Source organism: Fukomys damarensis, unplaced genomic scaffold, assembly GCF_012274545.1.
Source record: "Fukomys damarensis isolate Sample0158 unplaced genomic scaffold, DMR_v1.0_HiC HiC_scaffold_36, whole genome shotgun sequence".
Taxonomy (NCBI): Eukaryota; Metazoa; Chordata; class Mammalia; order Rodentia; family Bathyergidae; genus Fukomys; species Fukomys damarensis.
In genome coordinates, this window is record NW_022900948.1 from 18,706,462 (window position 1) to 18,725,787 (window position 19,326).

General features: G+C 37.3%; 2 protein-coding genes across 2 annotated transcripts in view; both read left to right on the forward strand.

Moving 5' to 3' along the window:
* The window catches only part of LOC104855553 (myb/SANT-like DNA-binding domain-containing protein 3), a 146,407-nt gene extending 135,628 nt beyond the window's left edge, over positions 1–10,779 (forward strand). Inside the window, exons 10-11 of the mRNA XM_019206115.2 lie at positions 6,042–6,200; positions 9,744–10,779. Of these exons, the coding sequence (XP_019061660.1) occupies positions 6,042–6,200; positions 9,744–9,828 (244 nt within the window). The 3' untranslated portion in view covers positions 9,829–10,779. The remainder of the gene's footprint in view (positions 1–6,041; positions 6,201–9,743) is intronic.
* Positions 10,118–19,261, forward strand: Cavin4 (caveolae associated protein 4). The gene is made up of 3 exons (XM_010614356.3): positions 10,118–10,182; positions 11,292–11,757; positions 17,433–19,261. Exons 2-3 carry the CDS (start codon positions 11,350–11,352, stop codon positions 18,114–18,116), a joined length of 1,092 nt encoding a protein of 363 aa, XP_010612658.1. The 5' UTR covers positions 10,118–10,182; positions 11,292–11,349; the 3' UTR covers positions 18,117–19,261.
* The last annotated feature ends 65 nt before the right edge of the window (positions 19,262–19,326 follow it).

Here is a 19,326-nt window from a genome sequence, read left to right on the forward strand (position 1 = left end):
AAGGGAAACTTGTTATAGGAGGGGTCAGATATTACAGGAATATTTGTGCTATCCCAGGAAAGTGGTCCTTGTTTCAAAAGGCAATGAGAAGCCACTACAGAACTTCATAGAGCAGTGACATGATGTGATCAGATCTGAAAGGCAGTCTGATGGAATTGTGAAAAATGCATTAGAAGACCAAGTTAGATTTAGTAAGAATTGAGAACATAAATTAAGCAATAGAGGTATCCTAGGGCTGAGATAAGTAGATGAGTTACAGAAACACAATAAATAGTTGAATTTGCAGATATTGGTCACCAGTTGGGGGTGAGTGTAGGGAGTGGGATGAAGAGTCATGGGAGTCTCAGGTTTCTGGCTAGGGCCAAATTGAGTAAGAAATACATAGGGAAGAGTGAAGACGTTTTGGGGAAAATGATATATTAACATGTTTGGTCTAAGGTGCCAGTGGGAGGATATCCACTACAAATTACAGCTTGTAGGCTGTTGGGTTTATTTTTGTTTACCAGCTAATGGGAGGGCTAGAGATGTAGCTCAGTGGTAGATTGCTTGTCTAGTGTGCTTGTGGCCTTGGATTCTATCCCCATCACCACAAAATGAAACAAAAAAAAATCCAGGGGAGATACAAGTTGAAATTGTATACTTGTAAACAATTTCATCTCTAGCAATCCCCTCTACTTTCCTCCTAGCAGTCCCTCCATCCCAGTAGGCCTTTATTTATTGATCCTGTCACCCTTCCAGTGCTCTTCTTCCCCTGGATGTTGTCGTGGTCATTTACTATAGTTGATTGCTCACATAGGCTTCTTTCTGTCACTTTCTTGCTTCATTATACTCACTTGACAAAACTACGATCCTGGTTCATCACAGCTCCTCTTTTCCTGCCTTCTAATGTCCACACAGCTGAATGAAGCTACTGTCAAAAACATACCACCAGGTTCACTTGATTCATTGGCTTGTGTGCCCGGAAGTCTCAGAGTGGGTCCTTCATGCTTCCAGGCAGTTTTTCCACGACATTTATTCTCCCATTTCTCTGGCCTACTGCTGTGTACCTTCACCTCTCTCCACAGATTGTCAGTACTTCCTCTCTTGCCCTCACTCAGGATGGATGATCCTGCCCCCAAGTTCTCTGAGTAAACTGAAGTAGTATGAAGAGAACTTTCACAGACTGTCATTATGACCAACCAATGATTCTTTCCCTTTTCTTCCATATCATATCTTGATATAAATGTATTTTACAGATGCAATTATTATTTCTTCCACCTTGAAAGAACTCCTTATTCTCCTTCTTGTCCACTACTAAGTCATTTCTTTTGTACAGCTTCTTGAAACAATTGTCTGTAGTCTATCTCTAGTTCTCACTTTACTTCCCATCTCTCTTGAAAACCAATTCAGTACCTTTTGTTGACAACATTCCACTGAGGCTTTTCTTATTGTTAAAATCATTGGTCAATTCTTAGTCTTAAGTTACTTTTGAACAGTCAGTGGCAGTTAGCACAATTCATCACTCAAATCATTAACTTATCCATGGGGATTGAACTCAGGACCCTGGCTCTGAGCTACATCCCTCAATCTTTTATTTTTTATTTTGAGACAGGGTCTTGCTAAATTGCTCTGGATCCTTCTGTCTCAGCCTCCCAGGGTGCTAGAATTATAGACATGCACCAACATGCCAGTTTATCCCTCCCTTTTGTGAAATACACATTCTTCGCTTGCCTTCTGGGATTACTCTCTTGGCTTCTCTTACCTTGTGGACATTCCAGTCTTCTCAGCTGGCTCCTTTTATGCTTCCTGGCCATTCCACCAGGGTTCAGTCCTAGTTCTCTTCCTTAGTGATTCCACCTACTCATATTCAGAGCTTTATATGACAGGTGCTCCTGGTTTGGCTCCTGGTTTATATGAATCTCAGTTGTCTTTCCTGAATTTGAGACTCAGATCCGTTTACTCCCTTTATATATCCAGGAGATGTCTGACACCTCAGTCTCAAGAGGACTAAAGCTGATCTCCTGAATGATTTCCCTCCCTAAACCTGCTCCACCTACAACCTCTCCCTCTCAGTTGATGCCAGCTCCAGCATTTTAGGTGCTCAGAAAAAACATCAAATATTGCTGTCTTCTCTCTTATACCCCATATCCAGTTAGTTGGGAACTCTGTTAGCTCTTTTTTCAGAATGCGTCCAGAACTTGTTTACTCCTCACCAGTCCTTCCTAGCTCATGCCAGCAATTTCTTTTTGGGATTATTGCAGCAACCTCCTTGATAGTAACCAGTATGCATATTGAACACAAGCCAGAGTGAGCCTTTGCAAATAAAAACCAGCTTATGTCATTCTCTCCTAGACTTGTTCAGTGGCTTCTCTGTATCACCAAATACGGAAGGCCCTGTACAGTTTGACTCCTTCACCTGTCTTGCTCCCCTCTGTCTTGCCCACCCCACTCCAGGCATACTTGTTGTTCTTGATCACACTATGCTCCCATCTTTGGAAGCTTTTCTCTTCCTTTGCTTGGTATGCTGTCCTCTCAGTTTCCTGCATGGCAGACCTCCTCTGCTCCTTCATGTCCTCACTTACATGCCACCTTCTTTTAAAAATACGTATCTGTGGTGCTCGGGATAAAACCCAAGACCTCATACATGCTAAGCAAGCACTGTGCCACTGTACTAAACCTTAGCCCCATATCACCTTCTTTTTTTATTATTATTATTTAGAGAATACTATATTAGTTTCTGTAATCAAACCCACATAGATAAGACCTTACATATTTAATACAGTGTGTTACCCCTGTACAAATGGAAAAAAAATTAACATTCACATCACCTTCTTAATGAAGCCTATGCAGACCACTTATTTAATAATTGCAGCCCTGTTTTTCTGGCCAATATATGTCACTCATAGTGTACCTTAACACACATAACCCCCATCCCCTCATAGACACACACCCCTCTATTTCACACACACACACACACACACACACACACACACACACCACCTTCTATCATAACTATTTAGTTTACTTAATATGCTCATTGATCCCCTTCCTTGTCTTAGAGGCTCAACAGGACAGGAATCTTTAGCTGGTATGTACCAAATGTTTACTGCAGTAGTACCTGACATATAACAGGTGCTCAGTAAATGTGTTAAATGGAGGAGTAAATGAATCAGCACACAAGGGCAGGTAGTAAAGGAGATGACCTGTGGAGAATATTAGGGTGAAAGTAGAGGGTAGTATACTGAATACCCCAATCTGCCTTTAATAACAGAAGAAAATCAACTTTATATTCTAGCTATTTGGAGACTATGTCCAAAAGTCAATTGCAGAAAATAATATCCAGGAAGAATTACTTGAATGATACATGGCCTAAAGATTAATTTTTATATTCTGATTTTAATCTTTTGGCCAAACTTTCTGAGAACTGCAGACCTAGGACATTGACATTGCTTTCTGTGGAACTGCTTTGATTTTACTGAGCTTTGACTTTTGGATGTTAGCCTACCAAGGAGGACATTATTTTAAAAGTCCATAGGAGACTTCATTATATTATTGAATTTATTGCAGCTGTATTATTGAGGGTGTTACTCTCTATTTTAGAAGGTACCCTCTTTACATAAGGACCAATGGGGGATTCCCTTAAATTTAATAACAGTAGTAACTGCTCCTTGGAAATGACTTGTTTGATTTTATTTTGTGAAGATTGCTGTTGTGTGTGTGTATTTTTTTTGGTGTGTGTGTGAGTGGTGGAGGTACTGCTAGAGATTGAATCTAGAGCCTCCTGTGTGTGAGGCAAGCACTCTGCATCCCCTGAGCTACTGTAGGATGATTGTTTTCTTTGCCATTGATCAATTTCGTTCCTTTCTCTCTTTTACCCTTCATCCTTTTCTCCTTTCCTCCTTCCCTCCTTTCCTCTTTTCCTTCTTTTCTGCCCCCCTGATAGCTATTTTTAGATATTCAGAGTTATACAACTACCAACACAGTCAATTTTAAAATGTTTTCATTACCTTAAGAAGAAATTCCATATCCTTTAGCTATTTTTCCCATGTCTTCCTATTAACTCTAGCCATTGGCAGCCACTAACCTATTTTCTGTCTTTAAATAGATTTACTTATTCTGGAAATTCCACATGAGTGAAACATATGTGGTCTTCTGTGTCTGACTTCTTTGAGTTTGTGTATTGTTTTTAAGGTTTATGCATATTGTAGTATGTACTTTGTAAGGCACTCTGTTCCTTTTTATGGCTGAGTAATATTCTTCAGTGTGTAGAGTACATAGCACTCATCAGTTGATGACCATTTGAATTGTTTGTACTTTTTGGGCCATTATTAATCATGGCAAACCTTTGTGTGGATGTAGGTTTCACACTTGGTGAATTCCTAGGAGAATTTCTGGGCCACATGGTAACTCTATGCTTAACTTTCTGAGAATGCCAGACTGTTTTCTAAAGTAGCTGTACCATTTTACATCCCCTACAGTGCCACCACTCACATTTGCAGTCATCTGGCCTGACATACTATAACTGTGAAGTGGTATTTTACTGTGGTTCTGATTTGCATCTCCAGTGGCTAATGACTATCTTTTCAGTGCTTATTGGGAAATTATTATTGTTTCTTTACAAATTCTTGGTATAGGTCTCATCAAATATATACTTTTTATAAATTTTTCTTCATTTTGTGCATTTTCACTTTCTTGATAAGCACAAAAGATCTTAATTTTGATTTAGTCTACTTTATCTCTGTTGTTACAGTTATTGTTGCTTTTGGTATCAGAGCTAAGAAATTATTGCCCAGTTGAAGTCACCAAGATTTATGTCTATGTTTTTTCTAAGAGTTTGAGATCTGTAGCTCTTGTATTTAGATCTTTGATTCATTTTGAGTCAAGTTTTTGTATATTGTGAGAAGATTCAGCTTTGCTCTTTTACATGTGGTATCCAGTTATCCTAGCATCATTTGTTGAAGATATTATTCTTTCTTCATTGAACTGTCTTGGCACCTTTGTCCAAAATCAGTTGACCATGAAAGTATGGGTTTATTTATAGACCCTCAGTTCCATTCCTTGATCTCTGTATCAGCCTCACTACTTTTCTGTCTGCAGGGAAGCTTAAAGCCCAAAGTGAAACTTCCTGGCAGGTGTCCAGGCACTGTAGGGCTAGAAGATAAAGTTACATCACGATGGGTTTCCTGATTTCCCTTTGTCCAGGTCTCTAGTCTGTTATATGTGCTTTATGATAAGCTGCCTCGAAGTCTTTTGTAATGAGATGCGATACATTAATAAATACACATACTGTCCTTACCATGTTTTGTTAATCAGTTCCAGTTGAAGACTGGCTAATTTATACATTTCACTTCTGTTAGCTAAAAATAAAAATTTTCTGTTAAATATCTTACATGTTTCCTTCTGTCAAATTATTATCCTTACCTTATGATGCTGCCTGTGTATTTACTTCTAATTGAAATTCAGATAATTTCTCAGATTAGCACCTACTTGACTACTTTGCTCTGTTATTAATAACTTATTTTCATCTCCTCCCTGCATCGTAAATGTTTGTGTTTTGTACACTGAAAAGTGTCATGAATATAATTTGATGGTGTGTTTATAGACAGTGTTTATACTTATTTTTTATTTGGTAATCCCATTTCCAGGTATCTAAGCCTACAGAATAACACTAGAAAAGTGAACATTCATAAGATGTTTATTATCTCACCTAGTTTATATTGTGAAAATAGAAAAGCACTGATAAGATCTTGCATAGGGAACAGATAAGTTAGCCATACTATAGCTACTGAATAGACTGTTATGGTCCTATTTTTACATGATGGTGATATTTATTTAGCAACTTTAAAATTCATGTGTTTTAATATAGTTAAAAGAAGCACTATGTAAAATAGGCATCAAAAAGACTAGGAAAATGCACAAAAGGCATGTTTTTTCAGGTGCTAGAAAGGTGATTTGTTTCTGTTCCCGTTTAAATTTTTTATTCTTTCATGTCTTAGAACTTAGAAACTGGACATGCAAAAATTTGTAATTCTCATAGAAATTCCTTTGTTTTTCTTTTTCAGATGTGAATCTGGTTACACTGGACAGCACTGTGAAAAGACAGATTTTAGTATTCTCTATGTAGTGCCAAGTAGGCAGAAGCTCACTCATGTTCTTATTGCAGCCATTATTGGAGCTGTGCAGATTGCCATTATAGTAGCAATTGTCATGTGCATAACAAGGTAAGCAGTGATATAAGAAGGATAAACTTAAGCTAGAGGTGAGTGTCAGTTAAACTAGAAACAAACTTTGGAGCACACTCAAAATGGTAGAGGTTTTGAATTCACCTGCCCATTAGGAGAAATCCTAGAGTCACTTTCCTGAGATTTCTATTTAGATCTGCTCTCTCTTTGTCTTGCCTTGTTAGAATATAGGTAAGCACTCATTCCCAGGGCTAAGCATATCTGAGTTACAGGCAAAGGGAGCATGACAACAGTCAATAAACTAAAGGGATTTAGGGATCTTAGTATTGTGTACCTCAAGCACTGCATTCAAGGCAGTAATGGTAGTAGCACAGATTTTAGATGATCTGCACATGTACAGAGAAGCCTTGGAAGAATGTTTTGAGCCCTGTAGCTTCAGTTTGATCCCTGCATTATGCCTTGAGAATATATTTTTCTGTGGTAAATATAATAAAGGAAGAAATCCAGAGGTGAAAGATAAGTATTTTTCATATTACATCATTGTCTTAACTTCATATTCTAGATTACAGTGATAAGTAATAGATTTTAAAATTATATGTCATAAATGAGAAATCATTTATCATAAAGGACTCATTTGGAGCATATAACGGACTTATTTGGCTGTTTTCCAAATGGAGTCAGACTAAATTGGTCTTGAGAAATGTCAGAACAGATGTCCTTGGGCTTTTCAGCCTGTCCTGTCTTTTTTTCTTCCTGTATCTTTTTTTTTGGTACCAGTTATTGAACTCAGGACCTTGCACTTGTGGGCAGGTGCTGTGCTGCTGAGCTAAATCCTGGCCCTTCTTTCTGTATCTTCTAAGTTTTGGGTCACATATTTCATAAGCGTCATCTTTGAACTTTCCTGCATTTTCCTTAGCAGAAGATTGGAGCACAAAATTGACAAGCCATATTGGATTTATGGCCCTTCTAGCCAAGGTCTGAATAGAAGCCAGACCTTCAGTAGACTCAGCTATCTGGAGCTGAACTGATAAATGTAGAATGATAAAAAAATGTTCTTAGAGTAAAAGGTATTTTTTTTGTTAATTTCAGGCACTAAAGTCAGTGTGCTTTATTCCAGAAAACAAATGATGTGGCCTTAGGCAAGAGTACTGGTATAATATTTGTCAGTAGATCAAACAAGGGACATAATGACAACAGAAAGAGAAGATAGGAAAAAAAATCCATTCAATAGCAGGGCTGGCTGTGGCCATTTCATATAGGCTCAGAGATTAACTTGTTTCCCTGTAGTCATCCAATAAATAATGAGATGTCCCTGGTTTGGGTTTGAGTGCTATCTGATTCCTGAATCATTACTTTCCTCACTGAACTGTCAAGAGAGGAGGTTCTGTGTTGGGTAATGATGGGAAACAGGTTTACCATGCATGACCATTGCATGAGAGCAGGTTCAAAATTGATTTTAGGGTAGGAATTTGAGATTTTTGAGCAGGGGAGCGACTTGGTACAAACCATTTTTCTAGAACATTATTCAAAGGGTCATGTGCAAAATTTATTGGAGTAGGGGAAATGTGTGATAGGGAAAGACCATTTGGAACATTATTAGAATAATACAAGAGTAGTATAATAAATGATTTGGAAGGCAAAAAAAAAAATAAGCGAAAGGGAAAATTTTTGAGGCCAGTGGTTGTGCCATCCCAGAGAATCAAAGGCTATTCGAGGCACTGAGAAACACCTTTTTTTTGGTACCAGGGATAGAATTCAGGTCCTTGTGCTGGCGAGGCAGGTGGCAGAACCACTGCGCTAAATCCCCAGCCCAGTGAATCACTTTTGAGTTCATGCTTCTTCCTTTAGGGAATTGAGGAAACTGAAACCTTGTCTGGGTCATAGAACTAGTTAAACCTTTTTAGCCTCCAACCCGGCCTTTTTACCCTACTTTGTGCTTTTGTTCTCTGTGGGCTGTATCATCCATTTTTAGAATTAAAATTACTTGGCAGATATTAAGTCAGTACCCTTGAGTTTATAATCTACCGCCATTGTTGCCTTCACAGACACTTGGACAATTCATTGATACAGTATCTTCATTGCCCACTCTCTCCACTACCGGAGGGTTATCTTATTGTATTTATCATAGAGTTCTTGAGGCCTGCCCTTTTTTTGGTATCCCTCCACCTCATATCTTGCTCTATTGGATTTGGAATATTATAATTAGATACTTGGACTTATCTCCACTGAATATTTAAGGAGTGCCTCTCCCACACAGTCTGTTATGGGACAGCTGTTCATGTATCCCGTGGTGGCTGTTGCTTATGAGGAATCTTCCTTTAGAAGGATGTTTTCACTGATCTGCTTATCAAGACTGCATGAGTCACATTTTTTTCTTTTATGTGTGAAATCTTCATGTAGACTTAAAAATGACAGATTGTTAAGGACTTATTATATATCATCTTAGCCAAACCTCTTATTTCATAGGTGAAAAAACAGTAGCCCGAGGAAGCTGGAACTTTTCCAAGGTCATCATGAGTTAGTGATGGCCAAACAACCAGTCTCATGAATAAAATGCAGATGATTACAGTTCTGTCTCCCTCAAAGTATTTTTATGTGGCTTAGTGAGCATGTCTAGAAAACCATATACAAAATAGTAAGTAGTATTATCATCAAGGATTTTAAGTCAAGGCAAAGCAATATTCTTTAAAACTGAATAAAAACGTGGGCCATCAGAGTAGGAGCACTCATTATTATACAATTTTCAATTAGATTATAAAGTCCTTAATATTAGTTCAACTCATAATATTTTACATATAGGAAAATTGAGGTTGCACACATCAAAAGAGTCCAAACTCAGAATTACCAGAATTCATCTTAGCCTCTTTATAGTACTTTGCCTAACACAGCATCTTGTGCACAGCAATAACTGTTTGCATTCTAAGCAGCAGGCACAAGAGTTCTTACATCACCATGAGATTCTTTCCATGGAGAAACATTTATGGTAAATTGAGAGCAGAATCAAGAATTATGTCCTGTCCTCAGGGTCCCAGTTCTTTGTAGTTTTCTGTGGTGTATTCTGGTAGGGTATGGAACAACCCTTTTTTGAATCATTGTCTAAAATCAGTAGACATTCCTACCTTTTCATATTTGAGGCTTACATGTAGTTTTCTTCCTGATTTTTTCCTTTCATTTAAGATTTTCTTGTCATTTTGGGGGTCTCATATTGCTCAGGGAAAGTCAGTAGCTCAAGGATCTTTCTACTGTCGTCTGTTTCATATGTTAGCACTCCCTATGGCTGGGGAATGGCCAAGCCAGAGGAGGGGCGGGTGTCCTTATCAGGGACGTGGATGCAGTAGTGTGACTGAGAATGAGCTTTGTAGTGGTGGGCCTGTTTCTAATTGTATGTGTGTCTGGTCTTCCCAACACTCAGCTTTGTAGGGAAGGTATTTTGTGTTTGTCTTCACCTTTTCTTGCACCAAATAGCTTCATGTAATTGCATTCCATATGGCTTTATGTGTGAAGTGTGCATTATTTTGTAAACATTTGAAATGTTCATAACGAAATCTTTTTTCTTTTCTTCTTTTTTTTTTAACGCAACAGAAAATGCCCCAAAAACACTAGAGGACGTCGACAGAAGCAAAATCTAGGTCATTTTACTTCAGATACATCATCTAGAATGGTTTAAACTGATGACTTTTATATGTACACTGACCACGTGATGTACATTTATTATGTCTTTTTTTAAAGAATGGAAATATTTATTTCAGAGGCCTTATTTTTGGACATTTTTAGTGTAGTACTGTTGGCTCGTATTTAGAATATTCAACTACAACAGTTTTGGACTGTTTAGTAGTCTTTGTTTTGTTTTTAAATACAGAAATTAATTTCACAAATTTGTACCACATAACAATTCTAAGATTTGTTCCTTACCCATGGAATGTAATATTTTTGCAAAGATGGACCCACTTCACAAATGGTTATAAAGTCATATTCACTTCTTCCACAGAGACCACAGCAAATGACCAAGCATGAACTAAAGGTAAAGATGTTTACAGATTACTTTTCTTACAAAAAAAAAATCTAGAAGACACTGTGTTTAAATAGATATTTAAATGTTTTTGAGATTTAGTATCTGATTTTTTTAGACACTGCCTACCGCATGAACTATAAAGCTGTGTGTGTTAGATGTAAAATATTTATAAGATGTATAAACTGGAATTTCATTATTCTTCTCTTTGAAAAAATAATTCTGATAATTTGAAAAAGAACCTGGTAGTAATGATGGAGCAGATCACTGAGAAGTAGATTTAGGTACTGTCAAAATAGACTTTTTAACAAATGGATTGGAATAAAGCCTTCTGTCAGTTAAACTACTTTAATACACATTCATTTTTAAACAAAATATTTGTTTTAACATAAATTGTATCAGTGTTTGTGAATAATACAATGCAAAAATTGTTAATGGTTGGTGCTCTTAAAGTGAGCTTAAAAATGACCTATGACCTCTATCCAAATTTGTCTTGTAGTAATAGCTATATCAATAGATTGTTGGTGTTTAAAGGTCTGAAGTGTGAGTAGAATGTATTGAGCTGTTTAATGTGTAGTTTAGATACTCAAAAGTGTGCATGTATAATTTACAAAATATGTTCAAAATTAAATATTAATTTTAATATTTAGTTTGGAAAAGCATGTTATAATATAATGTTTTCACTATATGGCCTGTTTTGGTGTGATTATTTACTCTGATTTTTTAATATTGTTGTATCACTATGATAGATTAATTTAATAGGAAAAGCAGATTTCAGTTCAAAATTCTCCTTTGCTTTTACAATACTGCTTGAAATTATCGAAAGACAAAAGCTTCATTCAGTATTTGGGTTTTGCCTTTTTGTCACCTGGCTCCCGGGCTTAATATTAGTAACATAGCAGCTTCAGTGAACTTTTTTACAAAGCTTTCATCTGCTATCCACACAGTCTTATTTGAGTCCCTTAGTCAGTCATCAAGTATGTTTGGAACAGTCCCCAGTGCTTTGCAAGGGCTCATATTGCAGAACAGTCATGTATGGGTATTTGTAGTTATAAATGTTTGACTATTCTCCAGGGGTGGGGTTTCCAAGCCTTTAAGCAGCTCTGTTGCCTGTTATCAAGCTGGTTTTTTGCTCCAAGTGCCAGAATTGATTGCAGTAGGACATTTGTCACTGAGAAAATGGAACATAACGGGTCTGCTTCAAATGCTGATAAAATTCACCAAAATCGTCTTTCGAGTGTTTCTGAAGACGAAGACCAAGATGCTGCTCTTACCATTGTGACTGTGCTGGACAAAGTTGCCACCATCGTGGACAGTGTGCAAGCAAGCCAGAAGAGAATAGAAGAGAGACATAGGGAAATGGAAAATGCCATAAAATCTGTCCAGATTGACCTGTTGAAACTTTCACAATCACACGGCAATACAAGCTATGTCATTAACAAGCTGTTTGAGAAAACCCGAAAAGTCAGTGCTCACATCAGAGATGTGAAGGCCCGAGTAGAGAAGCAACAAGCTCATGTGACAAAAGTTGAAACCAAGCAAGAGGAAATTATGAAGAAAAACAAATTCCGCGTTGTAATATTCCAGGTAAGCTTGCACTAATTTCAGCTTGGTTACTATAATCTCTTGGATCTTTTAATTGCCTGCACGTCATAGCAGAGGTTTCCTATGTCATAGCTTAGCCATTGTATATATTAATGTACTGGAATTGTGGGTTAGCAGAGACTAATGATAAAACCATTTGTATGTTAATTAGTGCACTATCTACCATCTCAGTATTTTCAGTTTCTCAACCATTTCATGTAATATGAGCTTTGGCTAGTAGCTAAGGCTATTTCTTGCCTTTGAAACTTAATATTGGTAAGGCTCTTTCCCCATATTAGCCTTAGTAGTAAGTATGATATCTTCTCATAGACTTTGAGAATGTTAGCACTGGAAGAGTTCTAAAAAATCTCTAGTTTAAAACACCTCTTAGTTCTATAAAAGAAGAAATTAGGAAGGGTGCTTCCCTAGTATGTCTTGAGGCCCTGGATTCAATCTCCAGAACTGCTAAAAAGATAAAACTGGCAACTAGTACACTTACAAGAATGTTTACTCTTATTGTGGAAAGCCTGAAAAGATCAACCAGTAAAATATTATTTATTTATTGTAATTTTTACTTATCAGTCACGATAGTAAGAACAGCTCATTTCTTTAAAGAGCAATCAGGCGATTTTAAAAATACTATTACAGTATTATAGTATTACAGTATTATAGATACGTTACATAAATAGTTCTTTATTTGATTACAGATTCTTTTTACTTAGCTGATTTAATAAATTTTTACATAGCATAGTATATTAAGTTCCTATAACACCATGCTCATATTTAAAAAATAGGAGCATGTACAATATATTTTTTAAATGCTTAAAAATTAGAAGGAAATTGAACTCTTCTGTCATCACAAAAAACCCAAAGCAAAACAAAATGTGAAGTCAAATATATATACTCAGTTTAAAGGTAGAAGAAAGGAAGTATTTTCATGTTTTGCTGGAAGATATATTAATTTAATGCATTTCTGAGAGTAGTTTTGTTGTGTCATAAACCTTAAAAATTCACAAATTTTATCCTAAAATTTTGTGTCAAAGGATTTGTTCTAAAAATAAGATATATATGGGATATATGCAAGGTTGTTCACCAGTGCAAATATAAAGTGTTACCACAACTGTATTTTAAAAATGGATACCTGAGTGCACAGAGGAAAACCTTAGAAGAATAAAAATGAAATAGGAACACAGTTGGATTAGGTAGGCAAATATTTGTAAGCTCCTAAGGATGTGAACCATAAACTCCACAGTGTTGTTTACTCAGTCAATTCTCCAGTCTTTATTGACTGACAGTTACATTGGGATGGTAAAATGGTATTTCAGATCTGTTTTAAAGATCTTGCAGTTTAAGAGAGAGTAGCAGTGTTTATTTCAAAGATGGACAAAGTGGACTATGCCATTAGAAGTCCTTTAGCATTTCCCTTTCCTTCCAGGTCCCTTCAGGCCCTTCACCAGGCTTAAATATGTCACCATACTTTCAGAGACCAGTTCCAGTGTCAGAGTTTGAAGTGCAGATCTAATTTGGTATTGGAGAATATAGTACTGATTCTTGATTCATTTTCCAGAGGTATTACAATAGTGAGTGTTTCTTCCCTCCGTTTACACATAGTGTGCCAGGAACATGGTGGTGTGCAACACGGCTCCTGAGGAACTTTGTGTGAATAAGTGGACCAGGTGCCAGTCAAGATTTACAAAAGCTACCACAAAAACGCTTCTGCAAGTTCTGTTTGTCTATTGACACAATTTTTTTTGAAGTTACAGTGCTTTTTAATTTATTTCTCTATTCCCTGTAACTTACTGGTAATTTTTCCTTTCTTTGAGCCCTGGTATTTAAAGGAACTGAACAGTACTGGTTTAGGACAGATTTCTTCTAAGATTAAAGCCATGAAGATTCTGTGAAATTATATTGTGGTGAGTTAACAGCAATTTGTCAAAAAGCAGTTGTTACATTTTTATAAGCATGTGGAGAAAAGGTAAAGGCACATAATAGTGGACAGAGAACTAGAACGCTCCATATAATCACTGGTTATTCTCAGCACCTAAAATTAGTTGTAATTAATTATCATAGTTCATTTGTATACATAGTTATGTGGAGATTTCCTTTTCTGCTAAATTATCTTAAACTGAGCTATTAATCTGTAGTATATTTTTATTTCTATTTGTGTTTTTCCTGAAAGGTTTCCCTGAGTATATCCTTTGGCTGTAATCTTTATTGGTATTAGTGTATCTTCTATAGTTGTATGTAGGATATGTACCAAATCCTGGGTACTGCCATTTAAAAATAATTAATATTTCTTGCCCAATTATGTTTCTCTTTGAACACACTTTCACCTTAATGACCCTTTCTGGTCATCATGTGAACCACGAATTGCATGTGTCTTCTGATAATTTTGGTCATAACCACGAGTGTCTGGTTCCTAAATGGACTATTTGGCCAGGCCCTCACTATAAGCCAAAGTCCTCTAGCTGCATTCCTTTGATATTCAGTCAGGTACACTTTACTCTTCCCCAGTTTTTATTCTGTTACAAAAATGACTTTTTTTTACTTGAACCTTTACAAATATAACTGTATTTAGGAATCAACTCTAATTCAACCCTATAATCTTCAGTTATTATTAGAGTGTATTCACCATTCACTTATTGCTGACTCATAGGAGTTGTAACAAATAGATCTCTATAGCAAGTACTTTTTCTGACTACTTTGTTTTACCTTTTTAAAGTCTGATTTTGTACTATTTGTTGTGCAGTGGAAGAGAAGGGTGTGTGTTTCTGAGTTAAGCTGTATCTGATGTCTTAACAGCAAGCTTGTGAGAGTTTTCCCCTACCAACCAGTAATTATTCTTGGGCTCCTTCCTTTTTTAATTATACCTTCTCAAGCCAGACCAACCCACACTGTGTTACTGAAGCTATTCCATACAGCAGGTGTCAGGAAAGGAGAGGAATAATTTTACTGCCTCTTAACTGATTCATCAGAGAGTTATGAGATGCCCACCTCTGCCTTTTTTTTTTTTTAGCTTGCAGACACTCCAGTCCTGTAGCCAAAGAATTTAATTATAAATAGGGATCCAAAGACTATCTCAAGGATGCCTTCTTGACTATCAGGCTCATTAAATTTTAGAATGTGTGTAAATGTATTTCTTGTACATTATTGAATAGACTTAATCTGGATCTCAAGTAGGAACACAATTTCTTCTAAGAATTGTAATACATGGTTCAGTTAAAAATCTCACAATCTTTAGTTTTACCTGTTTGGTTTTAGAAATAATTACCTGAATAGTAAGCTGACTTTTTTTACATCTGTGGTCTGGCGTGGCTTCAAGGCCATTGGTGCCTGTCGTTTTCCCCCGTCCAGCTCTCATCCGTAATCTTTTGACACTTGGCATAGTTGTTGGGCCTTTCCTCTCTTCTTGAAACTGCTTTCTGCTCGGCCTCTGAGGCTGCTTCACTCTCAGGTTTCTTCCTGCTTTGTTGATAGATGTTTCTCCTTCCTTACCCTTTTAAAAATGTCTCCCTTTTTCTTTCTTATCTACTGGTCCTAAATCCATGATCTATTACACTAAAATCCAAAATATTTTGAAAGTAAAACCTTTAAGATAACTTGGTAAGAAATCTTAGCTTGAAATCATTTGGTGATAGAACCCAACCTGAAATAGCATGAGGCTGTGTATAGTCTTCATCCCACCTCAGTGTAAATATTCATTTTTTTTTTTACTGCAGAAATTTTTGTTCCCAAGATCTCACTGGGATCACATGTACACACTGTGTATAGTGCATCACATTAGTTTTACAAAATCCAAGATATTTTGAATATTGAAACATGCCTTGTCTCAAAGGAATGTCGAATCTCTTGGTGATTTGTTCTGACTTCATGACTTTTAATCCCATTTCTACATTAATGACTCTGAAGTTTGCATCTCTCACACACTCATGTGTTCAACTCCCATGTCTGCCTGCATGTCCAGTGGGCATTTCAAAGACACCTTGAGATCTTGTCTTTCCCTGCCAGTCTCTACCTCCTGCTCTCATCCTCATCTTAGGTAATGGCTTCCTTTGCAGCAGATCCCATTGGCTCTTACCTTATCTTGCCCCTGTAGCTTGTTTTTGACAGAGTCATTCTCATACATCATATGTCAGATCATGTCAAAATCTTTAAAAGTCTTTTTGTTATACTCAGAATAGAAGCCACCGTCCTTTTGCTTGGACATGGAGTCCTTTGTAACGTGGCCCATGTGCTATCTCTCTCACCCTTTTTTCTCTTGCCCCTTGGTTACTCTGTTCTAGCCACACTGCTCTGTACAGTCATTTCTTCCTGCACAACCTTCAGGCCCAGGCTTAGATGTCACCTTATTAGGTCTTTCTGACCACTGTATTCCTAAATAGCACTGAATATCCCCTTCCCTCTTTTTCTACCTTAGCATTCATTGCTATGTAACTTACTGTATATTTTATTCATTTATTTAACTCTCCCCAAGAAGACAATGATTTCTTTCACTGTTTTTAAAATAAGGTTTCTCAGTTCCTACAGTATTGAGTAATATATGGTGATAGCTTCATAACTCTTTGTTGAAGGCATAAGTTTTTTGTTTAATGCAATAATAATTTATTATTACTGACTATACATGCTAGGAATAAATCATAATTAAGACATACTATCTTTGCTTTGAGGAACCTAACACCACACTAGGGCCCCAGGAACATGTATATAAATGAGTAGAATTCCAATTAAATTCAAACTGTAATAACATCGTCGTATGTACATGTTCTTTGGGTGTAAATTGGAGACACCATTAGCCAACTGGAGAAGTTGGAACATATGAATTGATTCTTGAAGATGCCATTCATAAAGTAGAAAAAGAGTGAAGAGTCATTGAAGATATCAGAAACTATACAGAGGAATGAAAACATTTTTATATTTGAGGAATTGAGAGTGGTGTGTGTTGCTGGGCTAGTGAAGAGGGAAAATGATTCAGGTTGACTGAAGAGATTCTGAGTATACTCAAAAATTTGAATTTTCTCCCGTAAGTATGGAGGAATCTCTGAAAAGTTCTAAAGAGATGTAATCAGGGCTGTGCTTCAGTAAAATTTCTCAGGAAATACATAGGTGATGTTCTGGAGGTGGAGGGACCAGGAAATAGTCATTACACAAGTTCAGGAATGAGGTGACAAGAACCTGATGTAAAACATTGATAGAAGGGAGAGGAGAGAACATGTGAGTTATTAAGCAGTTATTATCAACAGGGCTTGCTGACCATTTGAGCGTAGGGTGAGAGGGAGAGGAAATACAGGGGATGCTGATTCTGAGGTTTCTGTCATGTGTAGCACCTGGATGGTTATCGGTGTTGAGAGGTACAGGAGAAATAAAAGTGGAGAAGATGGTGGACGGGCCTGATGTTTGAACTTGGTAAGTTTGAGATGCCTGTGTAATATCCAGGTGAAGAAATCTGCCCATCATTTGTATGTGTCTTCCTCTTAGGAGAGGTAGAGAGGTGTAATAAAGTGTACATGAGGAAAGGGTCAAGGAGAAAGAAGCCCTGGGAAATGCCAACATTTAAGGAGCAGGCAGAGGATAAACAGCCTGTAAGAGGAAGTTTGCAGGATGTGGCCAGAAGATCAAAGAGTTGCTCTATACTGCAAAGAAAGCACTCACCTGCTCTGCTTTTCTTTTCTCTTCTTTAGGAGGAGATTCAGTGTCCGACATCCCTGTCTGTTGTCAAAGACAGAAACCTCACCGAGAATCAGGAGGAAGAAGACGAAGCCTTTGATCCTCCAATAGAGCTCTCTTCAGATGAGGAATATTACGTTGAAGAAAGCAGATCTACCAAGTTTAGAAAATCAGGCAAAGAGCGCATTGATCACATCAAAAAGGCATTTTCCAAAGAAAACATGCAGAAGACAAGGCAAAACTTTGACAAGAAAGTGAACAGAATTAGAACAAGACTAGTGACACCTGAGAGGAGAGAGAGGTTGAGACAGTCAGGAGAGAGGCTTCGGCAGTCAGGAGAGAGGCTGCGGCAGTCAGGGGAAAGATTTAAGAAATCTATTTCTAATGCTGCTCCCTCAAAGGAAGCTTTTAAGATGCGCAGCCTTAGGAAGGCCAAGGACCGAACTGTGGCCGAAGGTCAGGAAGCAGGCAGGGAGATGGGAGTGGATGTCATTGCCCGGAGTCCATCTCTAGTCCCCATCCCTGAGCTCCACACTGATGAGCTCAGTGAAACAGAACAGGAGGAAGCCAGAGCAGGGCATGCTTCCCACGAAGGAGGGGAAATCTTAACCCCTGAGCCTTTAAAGGTAACTTTTAAGCCTCAGGTGAGAGTAGAGGATGATGAATCACTCTTATTAGATTTAAAACAGTCTTCATAAGGAGGAAATAAGTAAAAAGCCTCAACCATGGAGTTTTAGTTTGCATAGTGTAATTATTTGCATTTATTTATATGCAGTGTAGGAAAATTAGTGATATGAGTGTTTCTACATTTAACATCTTAAATATCATATAAATATTACGTATGTTTTCCTTGGGAAAATGTATTCTTTTTACTTTTCCTGAGCATATATGATAGTAGGTAGCAGTCTTTTCTTATGATGTCATCCTCCCTCATGGCAGCATTGAGTTCTAGCATCATAGCTTTATTAATAGTGAGAAACTTCTTGGGCCACATGCTTATTCTCCTTACCCAAAGAAATGGGGAGGGTTTGCTTGTCCTTCTCTTCTCAAAGGACTGTTGTGAAGACCAGAGGAAGTGTCACAGTTCTGGAAAAGCAAGAAGTACATCCAGACAGAAACAAACCATGCTGGGCTCTCAACCATAGAACTGAAATAATTACAATTTCTGAAGAGGCCCCCAGCGTCAGGCAGTGAAGGCCTAGGTTGAACAGAAATTAAAATCAGTTTTCTTAAATCTTTCCATAGAAGCAAGAATATAAAATAAATGTTTGACAATCTTTTCATCAAAGATTACAGCCAAACTTTAGGTTTTAGATGTGTCTTAAAATGTTTCTTGGAAAATCCTTTTCTAATTTTCTTTTGCTTTTAGATTTGTGGTGGACTATGGCAACTTTTGTAGCATGAGGCATACGACTGGCTCCATTATAAAGTGGCTTTCTTTCTTTCTTTACTACCCCCCTTTCTTTCTTTCTTTCTTTTTTTAAATTGGTGGTTGGACACAAGTCCTTCCACATTGAGCTTCATATATCCTCAGCCCATTTTGAGGTAGGCTGTCTCTTAATAAGTTGCCCAGGCCAACCTTGAACTCCTGTCCCTTCTGCTTCAGCCTCCCATGTAGCTGGGATTGAGTGTGCCACCATGCCTGGCTGTAAAGAGGCCTTTCTAAAGTCTTCTGTGCTGCAGCAGGTTTGGAAATGACCTCCAGCATTGCTGTTTTCCAGGCTGAAGCCTTCATGGCCTAGCTGTACAATACAGTGTGTATAGGTGTTCATCATAGCTGCTTTAAGGGAGCCAGATTCCACTTAGCTGTTAGCTTTTAGATAGGAATTAGATTTATTCCAAAGAAAGAGAAATAGTTGCACTGTTTCTATGCTTCTAATGTATTTAAATTCTTTTTTTTTTTTTTTT

Bases quoted from the DNA above. Each gene is read 5' to 3' on its own strand.
- Cavin4 (XM_010614356.3), top strand. From the start codon at position 11,350: ATGGAACATAACGGGTCTGCTTCAAATGCTGATAAAATTCACCAAAAT. The intron at 11,758-17,432 runs GTAAGCTTGCAC...TCTCTTCTTTAG, and splicing joins TCCGCGTTGTAATATTCCAG to GAGGAGATTCAGTGTCCGAC.